At 53.4% G+C, this 12,044-nt stretch overlaps 1 protein-coding gene across 2 annotated transcripts; it reads left to right on the top strand.

Moving 5' to 3' along the window:
- Positions 1-3,407: 3,407 nt before the first annotated feature.
- Positions 3,408-11,669, top strand: PLA2G12B (phospholipase A2 group XIIB; the record flags this gene model as incomplete). Of its 2 annotated transcripts, XM_082286587.1 has the most annotated exons (4): positions 3,408-3,642; positions 8,246-8,334; positions 9,503-9,668; positions 11,551-11,669. In XM_082286587.1, the coding sequence occupies 4 exons, from the start codon at positions 3,408-3,410 to the stop codon at positions 11,667-11,669; spliced, it is 609 nt and encodes a 202-aa protein (XP_082142713.1). The 2 variants fall into 2 exon arrangements, with proteins under 2 accessions (XP_082142713.1, XP_082142714.1); XM_082286588.1 differs by lacking the exon at positions 8,246-8,334 and having other exon boundaries at positions 3,613-3,642.
- Positions 11,670-12,044: the final 375 nt, after the last annotated feature.

Consider the following 12,044-nt stretch of genomic DNA (forward strand, 5'->3'; position numbering starts at 1 on the left):
AGGCTGAACAATCCCAGCTCTCCCAGCCTTTCCTCCCAGCAGAGCTGCTCCATCCCTCTGCTCATCCTGGAGCCTCCTCTGGACTCTCTCCAGCCCTCCCTGTGCTGGGCCCCAGGGCTGGGGCAGCTCTGCAGGTGGGGTCTCACCTGAGCACAGGGGCAGAACGCTCTCCTGCAGGGGGGCAGCACAAGGCTGTAGGGACCTGCCCACACACTTGAGCTCGGCCCCCAGGAGGGAGGGGGTCTTTAACCACCCCCGCCCACCCTCCCTCGGCTGCTGGACTCTGACCTGGCTCGGAGGGACTCGGGGATTTCATCATCGACCCGCAGTTCTCGTTCCCGTAATCAGTGACTCACCTGGCTCCCAAAGCGGGCTCTGAAGCAGCCACGGATCGCCCACTAACCTGAACCACCAGCTGCCCCTTCCCCCTGCAAAACACCGACCAGCAACTCCCCGAGCCAGCCAAAGCCCGTGGAAAAGGGGCTCCCGTCCCTCCCTCCCTCCCAAGTCCTCCCCAGCAGAATGCCACGGGAAGGATCCTGGCACAGTCACGACGTAGGGAGTGTGCTCGGAATGAGGAATGCCCCACAGGAGCCGGAGCTTGGCTCCTGATGCGGAGCCAAGAGGGATTTTCCAGCTCCGTCGGGGACGGGGCTCATTCCCACAGGCGCGGGGACCACAGGAGCGGACAGGACGGGTGTAGCCACCTCTCCCTCCCAATCCGGGAACGCTGCCAACAGCCTGACAGTGTCCCTGGGAATGTGTGACTCACCACGGCCCGGGGCTGCGCTATATTTAAGCATTACGGAGGCAGAAATGAATGCACCGAGTCAGGAGCTGCCTATCCCGAGGTCAGGAGCAGGTTCAGAAACCAGTTGTCAGAGTTCACCACCGTAGCAAAAAGCATCTGCATCCCTTTAAATCTTCAGAGCTGGCCCAGGGAAGGGGTATTTGTAACTGCAGTGGGTCAAAGCGAGGCCAGACAGCCTGCAGGGTCCCACTGTGCACATCCACAGCCGGGGAGTTCCTCACTGCTGCAGCTGCTGAGCCACTCCCCGAGGGAACTCTGGAGGTTGCTTTCACCCAATCCGACATTTTTCCTGGTCTTCAGATCTTGAAGTCTGGGTGCAACCAAGCTATTTGCAGCTGGACTGAAAACCTCCCAGGAGACTGGCTTGGGGAGGGAAAGAAGGAAGCAGGAGGAAGGAAGGAAGGAGAGCGGCTCATCCCCTGGGCAGGGCGAAGGGGCTGCCACGTTTTGGAAAAGCAGTTAAACTGCTTTTTATTCACAAACCTTTGCTTCGGGACCAGTGACAAACTAGCAGGAAAGTTTCTGACTCCTCTTTACCCAGGCTCTCTGCTCTCTGCCAGCTGCTCCCTCCCCACCCTGTTCGGCTTTCCTAATTCCAATTGATTTTGCAAACGGCCTGAGCTCCAGAGCCACCCGCTCCAGGCTGCATGTCCTGCTCACGCCACATTCCCACATTCCCTGTGGTTTGCAACCTCTGCAGTCCTGCCAGCATTTTCTCCCTCTCTGTTCGCCTTCAGCAGCACACGGATCAGTCACCAGGGCCCGAGGATGACAAAGAAAGCTGTGTTCTGGAATTGCCTCTAGAGCAACCCTAAAAGGCTCCACCACAAAAGCAGGACACCACACACAGACACCCAGAGGCTCTTACACATTTCCAAGCTATTCTCGAATAGCTGTTTTGCTCTTTTTTACATTAATTTCTGCCAGGCTGTTGGCAAAGGCTGGGAGCACTGGGACTGCAAACTGGAGTGTCAGGCGGGGCAGGGATTGAACCAGCAGAGACATCAAGGGCTCCACTCACTGCAAGACACAGCATGGGACTCTTGAATCCAATTTTCCCTGCACTGGGGCTCCCTGACAACAGACTCCAGGGACCATTTCCACCCACGTCTGACAGACCAATCCCCAGCACGATCTGAACAGTAGGAGAGGCCCAAGCTCTCCAGTGCTCCTGCAGGGAAATCTTCACTTCCCCAGCGCCCCCTCTGCTGTGTGCCAGGGGTGACACAGACATCCCAGGGTTCTCTACACCTGGGTTTATCTTCCCAAAGGCAAAGCTGGTTTGAAGTTCCCCTGGGACCTCCTGCATTCCCAAACATCCCCTCACAGGTAACTCCACCCTGGCAGCCATGGGCCTCAGAGCAGATGGAACAAGCAGGCAGCAGCTGCCTCTGGCTCCACACCATTTCCCAGGAGAGGGACTAACCAGCTTGTTTGCTCCCTTCCCCACTTCTCTGACTCACCTGCCTAAGAAACCAAAACTTGGCTGTCCCATGTCTGGAGCTTGTCACCCAGGGCCATGTGCAGAGACACAGGCAGTGCCATGGAGCTCTGGCCCTCCAGAAGCAGCAACATAGCAGGGCTGAATCTCCTGCAAAACAATAAAATGCCAGAATTTGCATTTGTGTTTGGCATATATTTAAAATGCCTGCAGCCCAGCTCCTCCTGAGAGGCATTGCTGTGCTGGAGCACATCTGAAAAGCTTTCTAAGAGCAGCCAGAACCTTCCCACACCATTTCCCTTCTCTATTCTCTGTGAGTGGTTTGCTTTGTCTTTTGCTGTGGATGTTCGTTTGGTTGCTTTCTTTTTAATGCGCAACTTTGAACCCTCCACCAGCTGAGCAGGCCCCTGGGTCCTGGCAGGCCTGTCCCACTCCAGAGCCAAGACCTGCAGCTGCCCACAACCCATCCCCTGGCTCAGATTTCAGTGCCAACCTTTCCTTCTGGCTCACCTGTGCTACATGTTTAATTTACATTACATAGGAGCTGTAACAACCAGCCATATAACATCAGCCCTCAGCAGCCACATCAAAGGCAAGTATTCATCTACAACGTCGATCCTAGAACTGGAGGTGCTGCCAAGGAATTGCCCTGAATGCAGTGTTTGTAACCCCAAACTACTCCAAGCTGCTGGATCAACCCCTCCGAGGCTCTGTGAGCCCATGGGATTTGCTAGGAGCAATACACCCAGCAGCTAGGCTGGGTGAAGGTCTCATCCCGCCCCCGTGTGCCCAGGAGGCCTGGGGAAAGGGCAAGGGGTGCTCCTCAGGCTGCCTGAGCAGCGGGAATTTTTTTCATCTCCCACCAGGCTGGGGAGGGAGTGAGGTGGCCCATGCAGGGAGAGGTCCCTTTTGGGGAACTGCAGCCCCGGTGCCGGGGGGACTGAGGCTGTCCCCGCGGGACTGTGCGAACTCCCAGCTCCGGCAGGTGAACGCGGTCCGGATCTCGGCGCTGCACTTTGCACCCCGGCTGCGGTGACCTCACGCCGGCTCCCTGGGCAGTGTTTAAAGTCCAGGCAGAGGGGAGCTCAGTGCCTCCTAGACACGCAGCCCATTCCCGCTGCTCCCTGCCCAGGGCTCCGGGATCGGGACTGCAGCATGCGGCTGCTGCTGGAGGCAGCGCTTCTGTGCCTGACCCTGGGCTTGGGGCAGTGCACCGAGGAGGCAGCACAGGACAGCACCGGCCACCAGGACTCCCAGACAGAGTCATCCTATTCCGACTGGGGCATCGAGACCATCCGGGACGGCTTTGAAACGGTGAACAGCTACTTCGACTCCTTCTTGGAACTGCTTGGGGGAAAAAATGGAGTCTGTCAGTACCGATGTCGATATGGTAAGTGAACCTCGCTGCTGCTGCTGCTCCTCTCTCCTTGCCCTTTCCCCTCTTTCCCTCTCCTTCCCTGCGGCCACGGCCAGCTCCTCCTGCCCAGGAGTCACAGTCACAGCTTCTCTGCCAGTGCCAGCACAGGGACACTGAACCCCCATCTCCCTCTCCGCCAAGAACAGCCCGGTCTCGAAGGCGCTGTGCCGCATGCACAGGGACAACAGGAGAGGATGCAGGCTTTCCTGGAAGGGCACACAGGGACCCGGGCTGTCCAGCTGCCTGGAGCCCGGGACAGGACACGGAGGGGAGGCTGAGCCAGCAGCCCTAATCTCAGCAACCTTCGGAGTGTCCTTATTCAGCAGTTGTGAGCTGGCCAATGCCTGGGCTGGAGGACGAGAGATAACAGGGAGGCGAACCAGATGTCAGCGGGAGGAACCTTTAGTACTCAAGGCAGAACGAGGCAGCCCTGCTTGCTTTGGACTGCAGAGTGATTTACCAAAAAGGAAAAGTTTGGTTTGTCCTGGGGGCAGGATGAAGGGGGTGACATCCCAGGGAGGGCAGGGCACGGGGTGCACAGAGCTGCAGGTCTGTGGGGCGACAGGGGCAGCACTGGCCATCACCAGGGTACCTGTGGAAACAACCTGCTTGGGAACCAGCCAGGAGTTTTCCCAAAGACTGTACCCTCTCCTCAGCCTCCTACAACTGTCCCACAGCAATACCCTGTTCTGTCACCTCAGCCTGCCCATCCACAGCTGCCTGTCAGCCCCTTTCCCCACAGCTTAGCCCACACCCCTAGTGACCACCTGGGAAAGATGCTTGTGAGCAGAGGAATTTCAATCCCTCTCCTCCCCGGAGCATTGTTTTTTGCAGACAGACTCAATGCTTTGGGGAGACCCCACTGACTCTGTCTCAGTCTGTATGGATCCCATGGACCTCCTGCTCTTCCCAGGCCAGCAGCCAGGGCCCTGGGACAAACAGATGCTGCAGGACTGGGACCTGAGCTCCCTGCCAGGGGCAGAGGGGCCATGGAAAGGTTAGAGTGAGTCTGAAAGTTACTGTGTTTTTTCTTTTGTTTTGTAAATAATGTCATAGAATCATAGAAGAGGCTGAGTTGGAAGGGACCCATCAGGATCACTGAGTCCAACTCCTGGCCCTGTGCAGGACACCCCAAGAGTCTGTGCCTGAGAATGTTGTCTAAACATTCCTGGAGCTCTGGTAGTCATGGGACCACTGCCCTGAAGAGCCCAGAAGTGCTTCCAGTGCTCAACCACCCTCTGGGTGAAAAACCTTTCCCTGATATCCATCTAATGTGGCTTCCCTCTCCTGCCAGCTCTGCTCCCCAGGCCCCACTCTAAGAGCAAACAGGGAGCAGCAAGTCAGGAACCTCAGCCCTATGGGATGGAGGGAGCCAGGTACCTCAGCCCATCACCACAGCCCCACAGCGGTCCTGGTCCCTCAATCCTCTCTGCACCAGCTCAATAGGGCCATGTGTGTCCCCAGTGCCTGGAAGAGGTGGCCCCCCCAAACCCCACAGCAACAAGGTCCATACCATGCTCCAGATTCAGAGCAGAGAGGGACGTGCCCTTCTTAATGTAGAAACTGAAACCCCTGGCAGTGGGAAAAACGTGGCTGGGACTGCAGTGTGCCTGAGGTAATGCTGATATTCAGAGCTGGTTTCAGGGAGCCTCAGGACTCACCAAATCCTGCAGAAGTTACTGCCTTTGGACACATCCAGAGGGCTCTCCCTGCCTGTCCTTGTGAAAAGCATCTCCAGAGAGCAGCACAAATCCCTGCTCACACCCAGGAGCATCCAGCATCTTATTGGAGAAGTGTTTCACCTAGGAAAGGAAAACAAGCATATTGTTAGCCCAGTCCTCATCCTCTGCTGAACAACTCATTGATCACCGGCTGAAGGAGGAAACTACTGAAATGCTGCCCATGTGGCTCCAAGGGTCTTGCTGGACCCTTCCAGGACCCTTTGTCTTTGCTAATCTCTGGCACAGACATTGCAAACTGCGAGTAGAGAGGATGCTGGGATGATACCAAAACAGTGAGATCCAGTCTGTGCTTGGAAGGACGAACACAAACCATCTTTGTGCTGAATCAGGGCTTGATTGCTTTTTTCCCAGGCATGAAGCAAAAATTATTCCTTCTGCTTACTTTCATTTCAGCCAAGAGATACCAATAACAGCTTTGCCACAGTAAAGGTCAGGACTCACCTGTGATTGCCACATTCATCTTCAGCTGAGCACATGGCACTTGGCTGTTCCAGCTGTAAGACTCTCCTGATTTTTCAGCAGCTACTGAGGTCTGAAAACAACCAACTTGATGGATAACTCCCTTAAATCAGGACGTTAGGGTTACACTAGCATTTACTGACAAATATCCTCCTGCTTACAAAGTCTCACTGGGCATCTCAGGAGAAACAAACAGCCTGAGCTGGGAGTGAAGCCCTCATAGCTTCCTCCTGGCCAGGCAGGACTTCACTGCTTTGCTCAGGATTTGTCCTGAAGGGCTTAAGATGAGGGGGCACCTGCAGGCTGTGGGAGAAGAGCCTTCAGAGCCAGGCTCTCCAACAGGGCACTGAAGGGCTGGGTATGTGCAGGCACCTCTCCCCAAAGCCTGTCTGGGGCACACAAACAACAGTGGACCACCCAAAAGTGCAAGGAACCCCGAGACCATCCATTCACCCAGAATACACTCACCTCCCGCTGCCAATGTCCCAGCACTGCAGTGCCTGAGGCCTCCTGCATGGCTGGCAGCTGTTCCAGCCAGCTGGCTGCTTTCCAGCCTCCTGGAACAGCTACAACAGCCTGGAGGCATTCAAACGCATCAGGGAAACTCAACTTCAGTTCTAGGGCTGTGCCAACAAGGCAGTGCCCTGAAATCTTATCTTCTTGCCCGGATGGCCAGGATGGGCAAGCAATAAATGATAACAGGAGCACTGAGTGGTGCTCATAGAGAGGCAGGAACACCTGGTATTCCTGTTTTGGTTTTGTTTCCCTGCTAACTAGAAAACAAGATGTGGGAGAGAGGTTAGTTGTGGTGTCTTGGACTTGACCTAGCTGGGAAAGAGTACCAAGGGGCACTTTACAAATTTTAAAGCTCTCTTTTTTTTGCACGGAGGAGGGGACAGGTTTCCTACAAGGGCTTATCCTGAAGGCAGTGTGATGTTTTGTGGATCAGCACAATTCTCATGTGAGGGGTTTTTTCCCCAGGACAACTCTCTAAAACATTATAATAGCTGTGACTTTGGCTTGATTGAAGATCTGGAAACACAGCTATCTTTGGCTTAGAACTAGATAATGGAGGTTGCAACGGGATGATCTTAAACGTCCCTTCCAGCCCAAGCCATTCTATGGTTCTATGATCTCCACATCCCCAAGAAGTCTCACTCCTACTCAGACTTCCCATCTTATCCCATTAACTGTCAGCGTGCTGCAGGAACAAAATTTACCATCAATATCACAAGCAATTCACTCAAATTTAACTCCATCCTGCAAAACCCACAGTGGATTTTGAACTTTCCTCTGCCTCCTGCATCAGTTCAGGAACATTTGAATTCTGAGTCCCAGTTCCCACTCCCTTCCAAAAAACCAACGAGGCTCTTTTGGAAAGGGAAAATTGCCTGCTGGCATCTCACAGCCAGTCAGGATTTCAGTTTGTTATTTATTTGTAGCAAATCTGTTACTTAAGCGAAACAGCTCTGGCAAAGTTTAATTGAGAGGTGCTGGGAACACTCCTACCTAAGTCCTTCTGGGGCATTTGGCTGTAGGGCCTTCCCGAGGGCACAGCAGATTTATGGTTGTATTAACCACTGGCATTTTAGGTACCTCAACAGAAAAATGGGGAAAGCACCTTAAATAATTCCTGGTGCTGACAAGAAGCAAAAAAGGGAAATGAAGTTTAAAAGAACCCAACCCTGCCTGAAGGGCTGAATTAGATCCATTTTATGTCTATATAAATTCTCCAGCAGTGCTCAGGGAAGCAGAAACCTAACCCTTGATGTGATGGGCTTCCGAAGGCTCAGCTCACACATGTTTTTGTTGGAGCATTCACAGTTTGTGTTTTCGCAGAGCAGGGACAGGACCCAGGGAATGGCTGGAGCTGTGTCAGGGTGGGCTTAGGTTGGATACCAGGAAAAGGTTCTTCCCCCAGAGGGTGGTCAGGCACTGCCCAGGCTCCCCTACAAAAATCAGATTAAAATGCTGCTGAGGGTACTGTAAGAGCTGGCTGTTAGCTGGACTCTGCCTACACTGGGTAAATAATTATTCACAGAGGGAGTTCTTGCTCCTTTATGCATATTAAGAAGCAGACTGAGGAAGGTGCAGAGATCAAAGGCATAGAAATGATTTGCAAAACATGGCAGTGCATCACCACGGGCAGAAAATGGACCAAGAAGACCTACTCAGAGCAAGATCAGACATGCAAGGCCTAGCACACCAACAGTCCAAGAATGAACTGAGGATGTAAAGAAAACCCCTTGATGTACTGTACCCAGTAGTGTCTGGGGCTGCAGACCAAGGGGGAGCTGCCTGTCACTCCTTGCTGTTTGGACCTAGTCTTGGGAAGATCAGCTTTCCTAACACTTGTCCTGTCCTTTCTTTCCCAGGGAAGGCTCCAATGCCACGGCCTCACTACAAGCCCCAAGAACCCAACGGCTGTAGCTCCCATTTCCTGGGGCTCAAGGTACCTGAAAGTGTATGTACTGTCCCAGCCAGCATTCCCAAAGGATGCGGCTCTCTCCTCACATCGCCAGCGGATCATTCTGGGGAAGCAGAAGGCTGAGCTGTGCTGGACAGCTCAGTGACAATAACCTATGTGCTCACAGCAACACCTGCCCCTTCACCTCCACACCTGCCCCTTCACCTCTCCCCACACTTCTTGCCTCTGCCAAGCGCCGAACTAAACCCACCAGCTTTAATTCTGCACCCACTTGTTATCTTAAAGGCAATTAATGAAATCATATTGGAATCACCACCAAGAAAAGCACTCCCAGGAGGCTCTCAGAGCAGGGATTCCTACTTAGCTCATGCATTATTGCTGCCCATGGAGTCTGCAGCAATTAGGCAGATTCCTGCTCTGACAACCCCTCTCTTTGCAGCCCATTTTTCTTGTTAGGTTTAATTCCTGAAACTCTATTTCATTGCAAACCTTATGGGCATTTCTGTGGTGCCTCCTCTGTACCCAGGCAATCATGAGTGTAAGGAAGGAACAATTCATCTCCTAAATTTTACATGAGGAAGGGCGAAAAGAGGAATAATTTATAACAAGCTAACAAGTCCAGTCTCTTCAGGAGACAGGCCTTCTGCCCCATCACACCCAGGGTTATTAGCTAAGCTTACTGTTTACTCCAAAGGAGCAGAACTCCCCATACCACACCGTGCTTGTCCTTGGCCTCAAGTGCGTCTCTGAGAAATAGGCATTAAAAATACTTATGGCATATTTATTAGGCCAAAAAGCAGGACCTTGTCAGGTTGTGGGGAAAAAAGAGGAAAGAGAAAAGGGGCCTTTAGCACTGTTGGCAAGGACATGGAGCTCTCTGATGAGGCCTGACAAATGAAAACTAGAACATGGTCATGGAGGGCTGTTTCTCACCTCTCTACCAAACGCTGATTCCCTGGGGCACAGAGAGGAGAAGAGAATGTGATGTACCCTGTGCTGAACCTGCACCCTGACACCGCTGCGCTGCTCCCTCATCCTTCTTTAGATGGTGAAGAAGCAGCACATGTGCCCTCCTGCTGCCCCAGCTATCAGGAACAGCTTCTGGAAAGGAGCTGGCTGGGCTCTGCAGCACCTCACCCTGCCACAGCTGCGTGAGCCTGAGGCCAGGACACAGCCAAGGGACACTTCTTTTCTCTTTCCCCAGCTAGACTTGGGCATCCCTGCCATGACCAAGTGCTGTAACCAGCTGGACGTTTGTTATGACACCTGTGGAGCCAACAAATACCGCTGCGACGCCAAGTTCCGCTGGTGCCTCCACTCCATCTGCTCCGACCTCAAGCGCAGCCTGGGCTTCGTCTCCAAGGTGCAAGGTAGGCTTCCCACCTCACACTCCCTGTGCAGGGAGGCACGGCAGGGAGGGTGTGGGCAAAAAGAAGCAGAACTCTGCAGTGGGGACCAGCACATCTGTCCTGCACTTGTCACAGGTGGGTCATAGGTGGGTGAGAACACAGAGATCTGCCCTCTCTGCCACACACTTCTGTCCCAAGGCTGGAGACTTATGGTTATTTGCATTTAGAAAACATTACAATGTGTGAAAAAATACAAACAACCCTGGAAGCAATTCCTTCAAAACTTGGATGCACTCCCAGACAGCTGAGACACCTTCATGGGATACCAAAAAGCTTTCCAGGGCCAGTGAGCCACACACTGAAATCTGTACGTGGCCAAGGGCCAACAAAACTGGGAGAGCCAGGGACAGGGCTCTCAGGGATCTGGTCACAGATAAGAGATGACCATGGCACCAGGGACACACCAGGCTGGGTGGTGGCTGAGCCACTGCAGGCAGCTCTGGATGGCTCAGTAGGGCTAACGAAGCTCTAGTGATGTGCCAGCAGCTCAAGTGCCACTCTGGTTTTGCCTAATTTTCAAAGCCTCAGCCTGCAAGTCTGAGAAGAGGTTTTTTGGTAACCCCTGCTGATGCCCTGCTCTAAGGTATCCTTAAACATGCATTTGTTTTCCAAAGGTGCAGCCTGATTAGGACATGTGGGAAGTCTCACAACACCAGTACTAGTGCAGATGCCTTCCTGTCTAGTCACAGATAAATACATGGAAAGAGTGCCCAGGCCAGCAAGAGGAAACAAAGATGTGGACTGATATATAAGTGCTACAAGCTAAGCACAGCCAGTCTTTCATGGTCACCCTTATCCACAGGTCCTCATGCAGCCAACTTCTTCCTAGCTCTTCAGATTTTCCCCTGCCACTTTTTCTTATGGTTCCTTTTTGCTTCCTGCCTGCAGCAGCAAAGCACACCTAGATCCTAGGGAGTTGAGGTGGAGCAGAGCCCTCACTCCTGGGCTAAGCCAAGCCGCCTCTGCCAGGTAGGAGTAGATTCCTCCAGCATCTCTGTCCTGGCTGCTGCAGGAGGCACAGTGAACCTCTGAGCCATCCTCCCCTCGACTTGTGCTCAACAGATCCCTGTCCCCAGGGCTGCTCTGAGCAGCTCCTGTCACAGTCCTCCTCCACAGCCATCCTGGCTCTTATCTGCCATCTTATCTGCCAGTGGTTTTCCCACTGACTCACCACAGCCTCTCCAATGCCTGCCAACTGAGCAGCTTCTTAAGGGAACAGAAGCTCTGAGGTGCTTGGAGAGGCTGAGCTAGGAGAAAACAGTCCCAAAAGGCAAGGCTTTCCCAACTTCATTATGCATACAGCAGTGTTGGTGCCAGTAAATAAACTCTAAAGACCTAATATTAACCTATTTATTTACTGACAACCAATTTCAGGGTTGTGTTTTGGGATGAGGAGGAGCTAGTAGTCAGCTGTTGTAGGATTTTTTCATGCTGGCTGGCAGCTGGCATCATAATTCCCAAAAGAGCACAGAAAGGTTGGTTAATAGTGGCCATAAGCAAAACTGAGAGGAGAAGGAGTAATGTAGAGGCCTCCTGGGAAATCTGTTTGGTAAACAGGGCTGTTTGCAGAGCCCCAGATGATCCATCAACCAGTAAGGCCTGAAAGAGGCAAAAAAGGAAGGGTTTAGGGGAAAAAGAAATGAGTTGCCACCCTGGGGAGAAAAGAGAAGGGAATCTCAGGATTTATAAAAATGCAGTTCCCAGAGAGAAAAGATGACAACCCACGCTTCCAATTGCAAACACCATGGAGCTCAGTGCAGGGCTTGGGCTGGGGTGCTCCCACCCAGCCCTCAGCCACCCCAGAGTGCCTGTCCTTACCTGCCCATCCTCTCCTTCTCCACAGCCTGTGAATCCATGGCAGACACGGTGTTCAACGCCGTCTGGACCCTGGGCTGCCGGCCCTTCATGAACAGCCAGAGGAGCGCCTGCATTTGCAGCGAGGAGGAGCGGGATGAACTGTGAGGAAGAGCAGCCGCCAGTCTCCGGGAGCCGCTGCCAGCGTCCCCTCCCCAGCACAGTGACTCCTATCAGCCCTCGGGCCCAGCACGGGATGGGGGACCTGGGCCAAGCTCTGGGCAGAGCAGAGACAGCCTGTGAACACAGAGCAGCCGTGCCTGCTGTCCACCACAGATGCAGCTCAACAGCCCCACCGCCCCTGTCCAAGTCCGCCAGCCGGCAGGACCTGATGCCAGTTCTCTCCATGGACCGATCAGGAGTGGCAAGCAGGATGCAGTGCTGGTTATAAACACGGGGCTCACCTTGAATACACACTATTACCTCCCCCGACCTTGTAAAACTCTCTAATTTGCAGTGAAGACATTAAGTTTCCGCAAGCCC

The sequence above is a fragment of the Coloeus monedula genome, assembly GCF_965178545.1.
Source record: "Coloeus monedula genome assembly, chromosome: 8".
In the NCBI taxonomy this organism is placed as follows: Eukaryota; Metazoa; Chordata; class Aves; order Passeriformes; family Corvidae; genus Coloeus; species Coloeus monedula.